The 14,556-nt window shown below is 49.8% G+C and overlaps 1 protein-coding gene across 2 annotated transcripts in view; it reads right to left on the bottom strand.

Moving 5' to 3' along the window:
* Positions 1 to 2,629: 2,629 nt before the first annotated feature.
* Positions 2,630 to 14,556, bottom strand: part of Tbl1x (transducin beta like 1 X-linked) — a 184,178-nt gene continuing 172,251 nt past the window's right edge. For both annotated transcript variants that reach the window (XM_077107801.1, XM_077107800.1), the window contains exons 15-17: positions 13,922 to 14,087; positions 12,172 to 12,273; positions 2,630 to 5,842 (exon numbers count right to left, since the gene is read on the bottom strand). In XM_077107801.1, the coding sequence (XP_076963916.1) occupies positions 5,816 to 5,842; positions 12,172 to 12,273; positions 13,922 to 14,087 (295 nt within the window). In that variant the 3' untranslated portion in view covers positions 2,630 to 5,815. The remainder of the gene's footprint in view (positions 5,843 to 12,171; positions 12,274 to 13,921; positions 14,088 to 14,556) is intronic.

Raw genomic sequence — 14,556 nt, forward strand, 5'->3', positions numbered from 1 at the left:
AGGGATGTGACTTGGGTCTGGGCTCTGTAGTCCTGAGGCTGTACACGTCCCTTGTTCTCTAGAAGTTCGTCCTTGCTGTCCCGTCACTGCATGGTCAAAACATAGCATCTCTGAAGTCCCACTCTTATTACTGTGTTAGAGCTTCCTCCCGAGAATCCTCTTCATGCCAGAAGATGCCATTCCACATGGACGGGCTTGGGAGTGGAAGGATTCCTTCTAGGCCACTCTGCCTAGTTGGCGTTAGTAGTTCTGAGGCTGGCTGTAATGTGAAGCGTAAGATCCATGTCTTTGGGGGAAGTAGTTACATAAAATAAAGTAATTGTGACTGAGCACCCAGTCCGACTTGGATTCTATCCAAACAAAATACCCAACAGATGCTCTTCCTGCCAGTATGATGCCAAAGAGCAGCAGCATAGAGGACCATAGAGCTGCACAGCATAGCTTTGATCCCCAAATTCCCATGTCATATTGAAACCTGAGATTAAGAAATCCATGGAACCTGACCTGTACTTACAGCACTGCCTACATCTCCACCTTTCCATCAGTTAAAATTTCATCCATCAATTATTTATCTAGAAAAGACTATTTTCCAAAGATGCTGTAGACATGTGTCCCATGGGACCTCCCTTTGTATCTAGATTAGGACTCCCTTTCATTCTAGAAAAGCTGTCCAGATTTTGGAGTCACAAAGCTGCAGGTGGATTCAGAGTTCAATGTGACCTCAGGGATCTCAGGGCAATTTCTGCTGCATCTCCTAAGGGGAGAGGGACCATGCACACCTTGACCAAAAGTCCGGAGGGGCAGAGGTGTGAAGGAGGTTTGTGTTTCCTGGGGGGCTACTGTGTGGTTATGTCAGTCAACTGTGTTTACCTCCATGGTATTGGCCACACAGACTGATTTTGGCTGCTTCTCTGCGTGCAGCCCCCGACCTGGTTCTCCAGTTCTTAGAGCTGCCAAGTGTCCTTCTCATTCATCCTCGTTGGCAAGTAAGAACCCCGACTGGCCTGCTTACCCAGTTACAAGTCCTCCTCGCTGGTGCGTCAAGCAGCTAGCTGACACTCCCAGCATGGTGGTTCTGACTGGGATAAGCTCAGATGAGGATAAGTGGAGACTTCCTCCCATCCTGGCTGCCTACCAGATGGAAGAAAGAACACTAGAGATATGACTTCAGGAAACACAGGAAATGCAGAGATAACAGTGGGCAGATAAACAACAGAGACAGCCTTGGTTTTGAGCCCTTTTCCTATGAGGCTGCAGGCATGTCCATTTGCTGTTTTGTTATTACTTAAGATGCCAGGTGCTACAGTAGGGAGGCTAGGGGAAACGATCCAGGGAAACAGCCATGCTGGTGAGGATAGGAGAGAAGGGATACTTCCAGGAGGGAAGTTCTCGGGGTGAGAGGGAATTGGGACCTGGAACCAAGGGGCTGGGTGGTCTGTGAGGAGACCATGACAGAGACAGAGCTGGGAGTGGAACTGTGGGGCAAGATGAGGTGGTACCCCTCAGATAGCGTCCACTGGATTTTAAGCGGGCCAGTTTATTAGCCCATTTATTTACTACCATAAAAAAAAAAAATTTGTAGTTAGGTTGGGTGCAGTGCTGCCCACCTGTGATTCCCGAGGTAGGAGAATCACAAATTCCAGGCCAGCCTGGTCAACCTTGCAAGACCCTCTCTCAAAATAAAGGGTAAAAGGGCTTGAGGAGCAGCCCCTGGGCTCAATCCCCAGTTAAAATCAAACAAACAAAACCATTAGTAGTTGGCTCCTTTCCCTAATTTCACACCAATATCAACGTCTACAGTTGTGTAGCTACAACAGAATCTAGATACCCTGCCATTTTCCTGGGCAGTCTCTAATAAGTGTTTGAGGCTAACTCTCTTCCTGACCAACCACCCATTCTCCAGAGAACCAACTTCAAATTTTAGCACACGAGTTCTTCCATTTCCACCCTCCCTACAGTCCAGTCTGCACTGGGCCCTGTCCTGTGGACAGTATTCTCCAGGCAGGCCCGTGTGCTCTGGGCTGGCTCACCCAAACTGTCGATGAGATGCTTCACAGACAGAACACCCAGACCAAGGGAAAAAGGTTAGTTCATTCAAATCTGGATTCTTACATAGAAGGGCATAAGACTAGCTCCACTCCTCCTTCCCTTCTCCCACACTCCACAAAGTGACACCCAGCAACAGAAATCAAGATTCGGCATGCAAAGGTGCCTGGAACACTTTCTGGGATCATGAAGGTTGTCCGTAAATATCTTAACAATGGCACTGACCCGGGGGGTTCTAGCCCACATATACAGGGGATTTTAGCCCAGATCACAGGGATCCATGTGGTCTTGCTGCCAACCAGCACCCCACTTCAGTCAGTCCCCAGTCAGCTTCTCTGTGTAAGCCCAGCTCGTCTGGCCCGTTTCTCTTGGGTCCACAGCAGCTCAGGGCCAGTCCTCAGACACCAGGTCTGGCCTGTTCCAGAACACTGCTACATCGTGGCCTTCAGACACCCCCACCCCAGTTAAGGGGCAATCCTGGGAAGAGGCAGTTATTTCCGTAAAAGACAGAATTCTGTATCCATTGATCAGTGTCAATGTGGGAGTTACCCAGACAGACGGAGAAACCACAGGCACCCAGATCTCTAATATCAAAATAGAGCAATTTATTCAAGACACTGAATATGATCTGTCGATTCTCTCTTGAAACAAATGAGCTATGACACACAAGGTGATTTTTTTTCTTTCCCAAGAGCGTGAGGAGTGGCGGGGAGTAGAGAAAATGGGGGACAGATATTAACAGAATCTGGAAAATGCTGACGGAGAACCACGTCTGGCTGTACGTCTGACACAGACAATAAAAACTGCAGAAGCCAGAATCTAAAACTTCAGTGAGTGGTGGAAGAAACATTTCTGCATTTGACAAGAAACACAATGAAGAAAAAAAGAGCAGGAACAAGAGGTTAAAAAAAGGAGAAAAATAACAAGGAAAAAAGCAGATCTTTACGTTGGACAAAGTGCACTTCACTTGGCTCCATGATCTATTTTTAGAAAGAACAAAAAGTCAAGTCCTACGGTGTGGAGTAGAGTCAGAGCATCAAACCCTGCAACGTCCACCTGGCCCTTCCAGGCCCCCGTGGGGCAGCTCTTGCCTCCCAGGTAGATGCTGGACATGGCTCTTGGTCACTTTGAACCCCACCAAAGATTCCAAAGAGGATTACTGCATTATGTCTGCTTTCAAGGTTAGATTTGGTCACTAAGACTGAAGCATTCCTCACAATTATTAAGAGCTGTAAACAACGTAGAACAGTAATTGCATGATACACGGGCCACCCCTTGACTACAAGGATGAATCTAATGGCGCTCTGGCAGAAGGGTGAACAATGGTCTGTAGACACGGAGGTTCCACAAATTGCTGTCGACCATGGTGTTCTGTGGATGGGGGATGGACTTCAGGGGCACGAGATGCATGCCCCCGTCTGGTCCCCTGGTGGCCCATGCTCACTTGAGTCCAGAGGCTAGTTGTGAAGCAGGAAGGTGGGCAGGCTGCTTCATCCTTCTCGGGCTCCCTCCTGTGCAGGAATTTGTCACGAGCCTGCAGCCCTCAGCTCCAACCTAACAATTCTGATGAGGCTCAGATTTATCGAGGGGCTAATGAGACCCTGGCTACCGACATCCATGTGCAGATTGTCTATTGAGTCCCTGACGTAGCCCACGGCAGTAGAGGGCTTGTCCAAGGAGCCATATCCCAGCAATGGGCTAACTTTGGACAGCTGGTATTCTGTAGAGAGAAACATTTTTACTTGGGGAACAGTAAAGATTGTGTTTGTCTGGCTCCCCAAAATCTGCACCCCAAACCTAATGCATCTTCAGGGCAGGAACCTACTGGGGGACACCTGCTCTGTTCAATGATGACCCATGCAACTTTGGCTTTCTTTGCTGAGTATTTAGGTACCACAGCTGGAACACCACACTCAATAACACGAGCACCTCTTGGTCTTTCTGGGCTTGCAAAATTCACATACCAAAGTGGAGGTGAATTCATGGTCTGAGAAGGATTACCGCACTCTGGTATCTGCAGATGGCCTCTGAGCATGCTCAATCGTATAGGTAGCCCCTGCTCTTCCATGATGGGTGGCTTTTGGCTCCATGGAGAGGTGCATCCGTCTTGAGCTACAGGAACACAGAGCTGACTGAAATCAGCCCCCTAGGCTTCTCCATAGCCTAACCAACATTTCCTGCCCTTCCCTATGCTCACAGGAAAATCAGAGAGAAGAGGCCCCGTCTTTCCATCTGTTCCCCCATTGCTAATTTAAAATCAGTGTTAAGTTATGACGAGGGTACTACAGTCACCTGATCCCACGACAGCAAACCTTGCTAGGAACACAAAAACTTATTTTTTTAAAAATTTAAAACAAAAGCAACAAAAAGTCCCCACCCTTTTTCTAGTCTCTTGTGAAAGAACCGATAAAGCCGGTAGACGTGGTTAGTAACATTCTACCTATGTGATGATTCACCTCCGGGAATGACATTCCGTGTTATTTGTCTTCTCTAGACCGAGGTACGCTCTGGGGAGCCTTCAGGTCTACTTTGCAAGTATTTTCCCAGTGTGTGCTCTTGGGGAAGTGAACACTGGAAGCTATATTTCTGGGGAAAAGGCGAAGGTGACAGGCGCAGCAGAGGCCGGCTGTCGGTTTGGAAGCCTCCCTCACTTCTTTCGCACCAGCTGCCAACGCGCAGGACCATCCATCCGTCTTCCACCCAAGGTCTTAAATGCCTTCCACACAGCTGACGGAAGAGGGGTGAGACACCTCGGGCTGCCAGTGACGTCTGACATTTTTTTTTTTCCTTTTTAAATATGAATCACAAAGCTCTCTATGTCTGATGGCCATTTTAGGATTTTAAAATCGTTTAAACATAAAAATATCTTTTTTTTTTTTTTTTCCAAAAATACTCCAGGCTCTTTCTCTTATAAGTCATTTTTTTTCTCCTGTAAAAAGTCCCCCTCCCTGCCTTCTTACATAAAGCACTTATTTATGCGCCAAAAGTGCCCTTGAGACCTAAGATGTGGAGCAGCTACGGGAGAGCAGAGGGGAGCGGGGCAGCGGACGGGTGGGGAGAGCGCTGCCCATCGAGGCTTTCCTTGTCACCCTGTCCGCTGGCCGCCTCTGTGTGTGTGTGTGTGTGTGGGGGGGGGCGTGAAAAGGGACACGGGACCAAAGCGGAATGGCGCAGGGGGCAAGGAATGACCAAGGGGGAAAGAAGCAACGAACCCCAGACAGTTTCCATCTCACGTGGAAGGCCCTGGACCACAGAATTCCAGTGGACAGAGAAACCACCCAACCACCAGGTTCTAGAAAACAGAGCTGGGAGGACAAAGTCGCGCTTCCTCAGTCCAAACTGGTCTCGGAGCAGCCTTTGTGGGAGCAACGTGGTGTCCAGATCGCCCGGGGGGACCCGAAGGAGGCGGTCCCCACCTTTTGGTTGATCACAGCATCTTCTTTTTGGCACAGCTTTTTTTACTATCCCCTTCCCATTAGCCCCAGGAGCCCACTCGGGGTGGAAACCGAACCTGCGCCGCCGATGGCTCGCCCTTCCCTGGCTCAGACGCCTGGGCGGGACCTTCCCCAGGGCTCCCGGTCTGCTTTTAACTTCAGGATGAAGATTACGAGAAAAATAGAGGCTCCCGCGGCCAGGGACAAGTCCATTTCAAAGTACACTCTAAGTCAAGCTCGAACACGGCTGGAGCGGGCGGACGGGGGAGAGCGGCGACCCGCGCATCCACGGCTGGTCCGTTAGGCTTTTCCCTTTCCTCTCTGACGTTTCCCGTTTACTTCCGCAGATCTAAAACACACACCTGGGAGGAAACGTAAAGCACCCGTTACCTTCAGAAACAGCACGAATCCGCCACCAGAAGTCTAAACTCTACCACACCCGCTTGCTTCCCCTGGTTCCTTTAGTAGCTTGATTCTCGCGCCCTCTTTTCTATCTCCCACTCGCCGGCGTTCTCATTTCTCCCATAATCCCTTGCAGTTCCAAAATCGTGTTCTCACCTTCCTTCCAGAATGCCCTGCACTAACCTCCAAGCCCTTCTTTATCCCAGAATCCTGTTTTCTTGAATCTCCCACAATCCCTGGCTTCTCTCACAATGCTGTTCTCACCTCCCTCCCAGAATCCTTCGCTCTGGCCCACAAGTCCTTTTCCCCAGAATCCTCTGTTCTTGAATCTCCCAAAATCCTTTGCTCCTCCCAGAACTCTGTTCTTGCCTTCCTCCCAGAATCCTTTGCTCTGACCTGCGAGTCCTTTTCTCCCAGAATCTGGTTCTCTCAAATCCCCCACAATCCCTTGCTTTCCCTATAATTCTCTTCTCACCTTCTTCCCAGAAACCCCTGCTCTGACCAGCTAGTTCTCCTTACTCCCAGAATCCTGTTCTCCTTCCTCCCACAACCCCTTGCTTCTCCTAGAACCCTAAGGCTTTCAATTATACTACAATCCTGTTCATATTTTCCTCCCAGAATCAGCAGTGACACAAAGCCCTTCTTTCTCCCAGAATCCTCTGGTAGCTTAATCATCCCATAATCCCATGCCTCTCCCAGTATCCTCTGTTCCTTAATTCCAACAATCCCTTGCTTTTCCTAAATCCTCTTACCTTCCTCCCAGAACTCTTTGCTCTAACCAACTAGTCCTTCCTCCCAGAATACTGTTCTTGCTCCTCCCACAATCCTTTGCTTTTCCTATAATCCTCTTACCTTCCTCCCAGAATCCTCTCCCTGCCCCACCAGTCCTTTCTCTCACAATCCTCTGGTAGCTGATTTTCCCATAATCCCATGCTTCTCCTGCAGTATTGTCCTTAACTCTTCCATAATTCCTTGCTTTTTCTACAATCTTCTCACCACCTTCCCAGAATCCTCTGCCCTGACCCACCAGTCTTTTCTTTCACAATCCTCTTCTCCCATAATTCTTTTTCAACCACGATCCTCTTTATTACTCCCAGAATCCTGTCATGACCCACAAAACCTTTCTCCTGGAATTCTCTGGTCACTTGATTCTCCTGCAATCTCGCGCCTCTCCCAGAAACCAGTTCACTTATTTCTCTCACAATCTTCTACTTCTCCCACAAGCCTGTTCAGACTTTCCTCCCAGAATCCTCTGCCCTGACCCCCAAGTCCTTTCTCCCAGAGTCCTGTCCCTTAATTCTCCCACAATTCCTTGCTTTTCCTATAATTCTGTTCTCACCTTCCTCCCAGAATTCCCTGCTCTGACCGGCTAATCCTCCTTACTCCCAGAATCCTGGTTCTCCTTCCTCCCACAACTCCTTGCTTCTCCCAGAACCCTCTGGCCCTCAATTATCCCTCAATGTTCTTCACACCTTCCCAGAATCAGCTGTGACACACAAGCCCTTCTTTCTCCCAGAATCCTCTGGTAGCTTGATTCTCCCATAATTCCATGCTTCTCCCAGAACCCTCTGGTAGCTTGATTCTCCCACAATTCCTTGCTTTTCCTACAATCCTGTTGTCTTTCTGCCCAGAATCCTCTGCCCCGAACCTGCAAGTCCTCCTTTCACCCAGAATCCACTGCCCCAGGACCTGCAAGTCCTCCTTCCTCCCAGAATCCTCTGCCCTGGGACATGCAAGTCCTCCTTCCTCCCAGAATTCTGTCCCTTAATTCTCCCACATTTCCTTGCTTTTACTATATAGTTCTGATCTCACCTTCCTCCCAGAATCCCCGGCTCTGACCAGCTAGTTCTCCTTAATCCAAGAATCCTGTTCTCCTTCCTCCCACAACTCCTTGTTTCTCCCAGAACCCTATGGTTCTCAATTATCCCACAATCCTGTTCACATCTTTCTCTCAGAATCGGCCGTGACACACAAGCCTTTTCTTTCTCCCAGAATCCTCTGGTAGCTTAATTCTTCTATAATTCCATGCCTCTCCCAGTAGTCTCTCTTCCTTAATTCCAACAATCCCTTGCTTTTCCTAAGTTCTTACTTTCCTCCCAGAACTCTCTGCTCTGACCAACTAGTCCTTCCTCCCAGAATCCTGTTCTTGCTCCTCTCACAATCCTCTTTTCCCTATAATCCTTTTACCTTCCTCCCAGAATCCTTTCCCTGCCCCACCAGTCCTTTCTCCCACAATCCTCTGGTAGCTGATTGTCCCATAATCCCATGCTTCTCCCACAATCCTGTCTTTAATTCTCCCACAATTCCTTGCTTTTCCTATAATCTTCTCACCTTCTTCCCAGAATCCTCTGCCCTGACCCACTAGTCTTTTTTCCTCACAATCCTCTTCTCCCATAATTCTTTTTCAACCACGATCCTCTATTACTCCCAGAATCCTGTCATGACCCACAAAACCTTCTTTCTCCCAGAATTCTCTGGTCACTTGATTCTCCTACAATCTCGTGCCTCTCCCAGAAACCAATTCACTTATTTCTCTCACAATCTTTTACTTCTCCCACAAGCCTGTTCAGACCTTCCTCCCAGAATCCTCTGGCCCGACCCCCAAGTCCTCCTTCCTCCCAGAATCCTCTGGCCCGACCCCCAAGTCCTCCTTCCTCCCAGAATCCTCTGGCCCGACCCCCAAGTCCTCCTTCCTCCCAGAATCCTCTGGTAGCTTGATAATCCCATAATTCCATGCTTCTCCCAGAATCCTCTGGTAGCTTGATTCTCCCACAATTCCTTGCTTTTCCTACAATCCTCTCTCTCCTTTTGCCCAGAATCCTCTGCCCCCAGATCTGCAAGTCCTCCTTTTGTCCAGAATCCTCTACCCCAGACCTGCAAGTCCTCCTTTCTCCCAGAATCCTCTGCCCCGACCCCCAAATCCTTTCTCCCCGAAGCCTGTCCCTTAATTCTCCCACAATTCCTTGCTTTTCGTATAATTCTGTTCTCACCTTCCTTCCAGAATCCCCTCCTCTGATCGGCTAATCCTCCTTCCTCCTACAACCCCCTGGCCTTCAATTATCCCACAATCCTGTTCACTCTTCCTCCCAGAATCAGCCATGACACACAAGCCCTTCTTTCTCCCAGAATCCTCTGGTAGCTTGATTCTCCCACAATCCCTTGCTTCTCCCTGAATCCTCTGGTAGCTCGATTCTCTCACAATTCCTTGTTTTTCCTACAATGCTGTTTTCACCTTTCACCCAGAATCCTCTGCCCTGGACCCGCAAGTCCTTCTTTCGCCCAAAATCCTGTCCCTTAATTCTCCCACAATTCATTGCTTTTTCTACAATCTTCTCAACACCTTCCCAGAATCCTCTGCCCTCAGACCCACTAGTCTTTTCTCTCACAATCCTCTTCTCCCATAATTCTTTGTTTCAACCACAGTCCTCTTCTTTACTCCCAGAATCCTGTCATGACCTACAAAACCTTTCTCCCGGAATTCTCTAATCATTTGATTCTCCTACAATCTTGTGCCTCTCCCAGAAACCAGTTCACTTATTTCTCTCACAATCTTTTACTTCTCCCACAAGCCTGTTCAGACCTTCCTCCCAGAATCCTCTGGCCCGACCTCCAAGTCCTCCTTCTTCCCAGAATCCTCTGCCCCCCCCAAGTCCTTCCTCCCAGAATCCTCTGCCCCGACCCCCAAGTCCTCCTTCCTCCCAGAATCAGCCATGACACACAAGCCCTTTGTTCTCCCAGAATCCTGTGGTAGCTGATAATCCCATAATTCCATGCTTCTCCCAGAATCTTCTGGTAGCTTGATTCTCCCACAATTCCTTGCTTTTCCTACAATCCTGTCTTTTTCGCCCAGAATCCTCTGCCCCCGGAACCCCAAATCCTTTTGTCCAGAATCCTGTACCTGCAAGTCCTCCTTTCTCCCAGAATCCTCTACCCCGGACCTGCAAGTCCGCCTTCCTTCCAGAATCCTGTCCCTTAATCCTCCCACAGTTCCTTGCTTTTCTTATAATTCTGTTCACACCTTCCTCCCAGAATCAACCGTGACATACAAGCCCTTCTTTCTCCCAGAATCCTCTGGTAGCTTGATCTTCCCATAATCCCGTGCTACTCCCCAAATCCTCTGGTAGCTTGATTCTCCCGCAATTCCTTGCTTTTCCGATAATCCTGTTCTCTCCTTTTGCCCAGAATCTTCTGCCCCGGACCCGCAAGTCCTCCTTTCTCCCAGAATCCTCTGCCCTGACCCCCAAGTCCTCCTTCCTCCCAGAATCCTGTCCCTTAATTCTCCCACAATTTCTTGCTTTTCCTATAATTCCGTTCTCACCTTCCTTCCAGAATCCCCTGCTCTGACTGGCTAATCCTCCTTACTCCCAGAATCCTGTTCTCCTTCCTCCCACAACCCCCTGGCCCTCACTCTCCCACAATCCTGTTCACATCTTCCTCCCAGAATCAGCCGTGACACACAAGCCCTTCCTTCTCCCTGAATCCTCTGGTAGCTTGATTCTCCCACAATTCCTTGCTTTTCCTACAATCCTGTTTTCACCTTCGCCCAGAATCCTCTGCCCCGGGACCTTCAAGTCCTTCTTTCGCCCAGAATTCTGTCCCTTAATTCTCCCACAATTCCTTGCTTTTCCTACAATCCTGCTCTCACCTTCCTCCCAGAATCCCTTGCTCTGATCCATTAGTCCTTTCTCCCACAATTCTTCTCCCATGATCCTTTGTTTCACCAATTCCCTTCTTCCCTCCCTCCCAGAATCCTCTGTCAAGACCTCTCTCAGTCTTCTTTGGTCACTTGATTCTCCCACAATTCCTTCCCTCTCCCAGAATTATGTTCACTTATTTCTCACAATCCTTTACTTTTCCCACAACCCATTTCTCCCCTTCCTTCCAGAATCCTGTATGCTGACCCCAAATCCTTCTTTCACCCAGAATCCTCTTCTCTATTCCTCCCGGAACCCCTTGGTTCTCAGAATCCTCTGGCTCTTAATTTCCCCACAATCCTGTGCTCCGACCTGCAAGTCCTCCTTTCTCCCAGTATCTCCTGTTCTTATTTCTCCCACTGACCCCTGGCTTCTCCTAGAATCCTCTTCCCTTGATTCTCACAACCCAGTTCTCATTTCTCCCATAATCCCCCGTATCTTCCACAATCCTGTTCCTACCTTCCTCCCAGAACCCTCTGCTTACACCTGCAATTCTTTTTCTCTCCCCCAGAACACAAGTCTGTGTGTGGCTCTTGAGAACACTGGCCAGGCTAGTCTTTTTTTTTTTTTTTTTTTTAATAAGTTTATTCCTAGGCACGGTGGCCAACACCTGTAATCCCAGTGGCTCAGGAGGCCGAGGCAGGAGGATCCGAATTTGGAAGTCGGGAGAGCAACTTAAGCAAAGCCCTAAGCAACTTCAACCCTGGCTCAAACACTAAAAAGGGCTGGGATGTGCTCAGGGGTTAAGTCCCCTGGGTTCAATCCCTGTACCAATAAAAATAAAAACCACACTCTATTGGAACAGAATCCTGAAGGGACAGAATCTGTAGTAATAGGTAATTTCTGAGCAGCTCATCAAGTGAATAAGATCAATGGGGAAAGTCGGGTCAAGGACAACGTAGGAACCTACAGAGCAGCCACAGTCGTGGGCACATAGACCAGACAACCCTGCCCTTGGGGAACATCTGAGGGACACGCTGACACTCAGCCAAACGGGCAGAACTGCCCCTGCCTTAGACGTCAGGGCAGCCTCAAGTCCTGGAGGGAATAAAAATCTGGACGTGCCACAGAAATAGAACAGGGACCCAGGGGACCTGCCGGATGGAAGGCCGCCTCTTGCCACCCGTGGGGCCCAGGCTGAGGCAAGAATGCAGAGCCGAGACTGAGCAAGTCTCTAAACCCTGGTACTAGGGACATTTGGGTCGGACACTTCTGTGCTGCAGGGATGTTCTGGGCATGGCAGGAGGTTTAACCGCCATCTTGGTCTCCACCTGAAAGAGGCCAGTAGCACCCTTCCTGAAGTCAGCCATGACCCCAAAGGCTCCTGTCTACCATCTACCATCTCCCCTCAGAGAGACAGCAGTCGCCCAGTTTGAGAACCAAACTCAGTCAAAAGGACGCTAACTACAGTGACATTCTGGAAGGGGCCAAGAGAAGGGCAGGCCCAGACGTGGTACCCACCCCAATGGAAGATTCCTTCACGCAACAGCAGGTGGAGCGCCTGCCGGGTGCCGGGGTTGCAGGACAGGGAGCCTGGAAGTTCCCTGGGTGTCCCCCACCCACTCTAGTCCCCAGCAACCTGAGATGCCACTCACAGAGCCATCGGACGCACTGGCGCCCACTTTGTCTCCTCGAGCGTTCCAGCACACCTCGAAGATGCCACCTGTGCCCCGGTAGCTGTGGACGAGACTTCCACTCTGCAAAGGAAAGCAACCGTCACTTGATAGGCGAGGAGCCCCGCCAACTGGCAGGAGTACACGGTCACTCCTCCTCACCTGTCCCCACTGTCCATCACAAAAATGCCCCACTGTGTAGTTCTGAAAAGGACTTCCACTCGACACGGGTGGCTGTGGACATGTAACCCTCAGACCACCAACTCTGAAGGATGGGACTGCCCCCGACCCCCAGAGCACTGGCCATGGCTGTCCTCAGCCAGAGACTGGGGGTGCGGGCAGCCTAGGTCAGCTGGGGCTGTGGGCCGCATGCATGTACCTCAGGGACTACCCACTGGCTCTTAAAAAAAAAAGTTAAGAAATTCTTACTAAAGACCGATGTGATATTTTATACCTTTATTTTATTTCTTTCTATGTGGTGCTGAGGATCGAACCCAGCGCCTTGCACATGCTAGGTGAGTGCTCTACAGCTGAGCCCCAGCCCTAGATTTCTCTTTTAATGGCACTTGGGGGCAGCTATGTAATGACCATCATGTTATGAAGTCATTCCCTGGACAAGTAGTTTGAAAGAACAAACGCATGCCCCTTTGGTCCTGGGGTGCTAGCTAAGACCACAGGCGATTAGCTTCTGGTGGGAACCAGACAGCGTTAACTTGAGAAGCGCCAGAGAGGTGTGAAGCAGATGCTGGGGAGACTCAAAAACCCTCACCACTGGACTGGTTACAGTGGGAGATGTCCCAAGACAGGCCAATGGGCTGTCATCAACCAGAGTCTTTAAAGGGTGGTATTACCCCAGTGGCCCCCCCGTATTTTTTTTTTTATTTCTTGCCCGTATTGGTTTGGTCATACACACATTTACTTATGCACACATATACCATATAGTATCATCAACCTTATTATTTGTAGTGCTAGGGACTGAACCCAGGGTCTCATGCATACCAGGTAAGCGCTCCACCACTGAGCCATATCCTAGCCCCTTGATCTCTATTAAATGGCAGCAAAGTGTAATGAAAACTGTACTTGGAAGAGACCTAAATCCTTGGTTATTTCCAGTGGCTTCAATCACACCACCTTCTCTTCCATTAGAATGGGAATAAAGGGCTCTGGGTGAAGTTCAGGGCACAGCGCTGGCCTACAAGCCTGAAGCCCTGCATTGGATCCCCAGCACAACAGACATACAACGGGCAAACAAGATGAGAATCAAGAGCTCTCCTGATTCTTTTTAGTCCCCTGTTAAAGGACAGCCCAGTATTGACTTTGTGCTGCTGCAGTGACGCTGGCCAGGTCCCAGTTGGCTGGTCCCCCTGGACTGCTGAGATGAAGGGACGCCTCCCACCACCCTCCACCAGGGGGCAGCCTTTCCAGCTTTCCCCAGAGCACTAAGGATGGCAACTCCCTGTAGAAGGTCTTCCAAGATGACAAGCTCAGAGCTTGGCCTAGAGACAGACACCCCCTGGAGGAAGGGACCTGCTCTAGGCTTCGTGGAGGGGAAGACCCCACACCCTCGGGAGCACAAGGCAGGGAGCACTTGGCCTGGGTCGGCCTGGGGAGTCCAGCCTTGCTCTCTGCTTTAGGCAGTCCTAACGTCACTGCTGCAAGCTCGGGTGCCCGAAAACGTGGGCCTTGAGGCACTGGTTTGGGGAAGGTTGGGGCCGCAGGGCTGCGAGGTTACCTGAGTATTCCAGATATGGACACACTTGTCAAAGGAGCCACTGGCCAAGTATTTGCCATCAGGACTGAAGGCTACACTGTAGACAGGTTCCTGATGTTTGGTTAGTGTGTGGATACAAACGCCCCGCTCCACATCCCACAGTCGGACCGTAGAATCAAACGAAGCACTGGGAAGAGAGCACAGAAAGCAGAAGCTGGTCAGCAGGCCAGCTTTTCACAGATCTCTACGACGCCTAAGGGACTCTCAGAAGCCTTCCCCTCCAGCCTCTGCCGTGAGCGAACAACAAACCAGAGCGCATTTTCTCTTCTGGACTGTGAACTCAAGACACTAGAGGGAGCTTTATCTTTGGCGCTGTTATAAGGGAAACAAATGGATACTCATTTACTTCCTGTTTTTCTTTTGCATTGCTCAGAGTCAAATCCAGCTCCTGGCCAGGTTGCCCAGGTTGGCCTCAAACTTGCAATCCTCCTGCCTCAACCTCCCAAATTGCTGGGATTACAGGCATATGTCACAACAATGTTGTTCTAAGCGTTATCACTACCAAGAGTAGGGCTGCGGGTGTAGTTCAGTGGCAGAGCACTTGGCTGGTGTGCAAAGGACCTGGGTTCCATCCTCAGAACTACAAGAAAACAAAC

Source organism: Callospermophilus lateralis, chromosome Y (genome assembly GCF_048772815.1).
Source record: "Callospermophilus lateralis isolate mCalLat2 chromosome Y, mCalLat2.hap1, whole genome shotgun sequence".
NCBI classification, from domain to species: Eukaryota; Metazoa; Chordata; class Mammalia; order Rodentia; family Sciuridae; genus Callospermophilus; species Callospermophilus lateralis.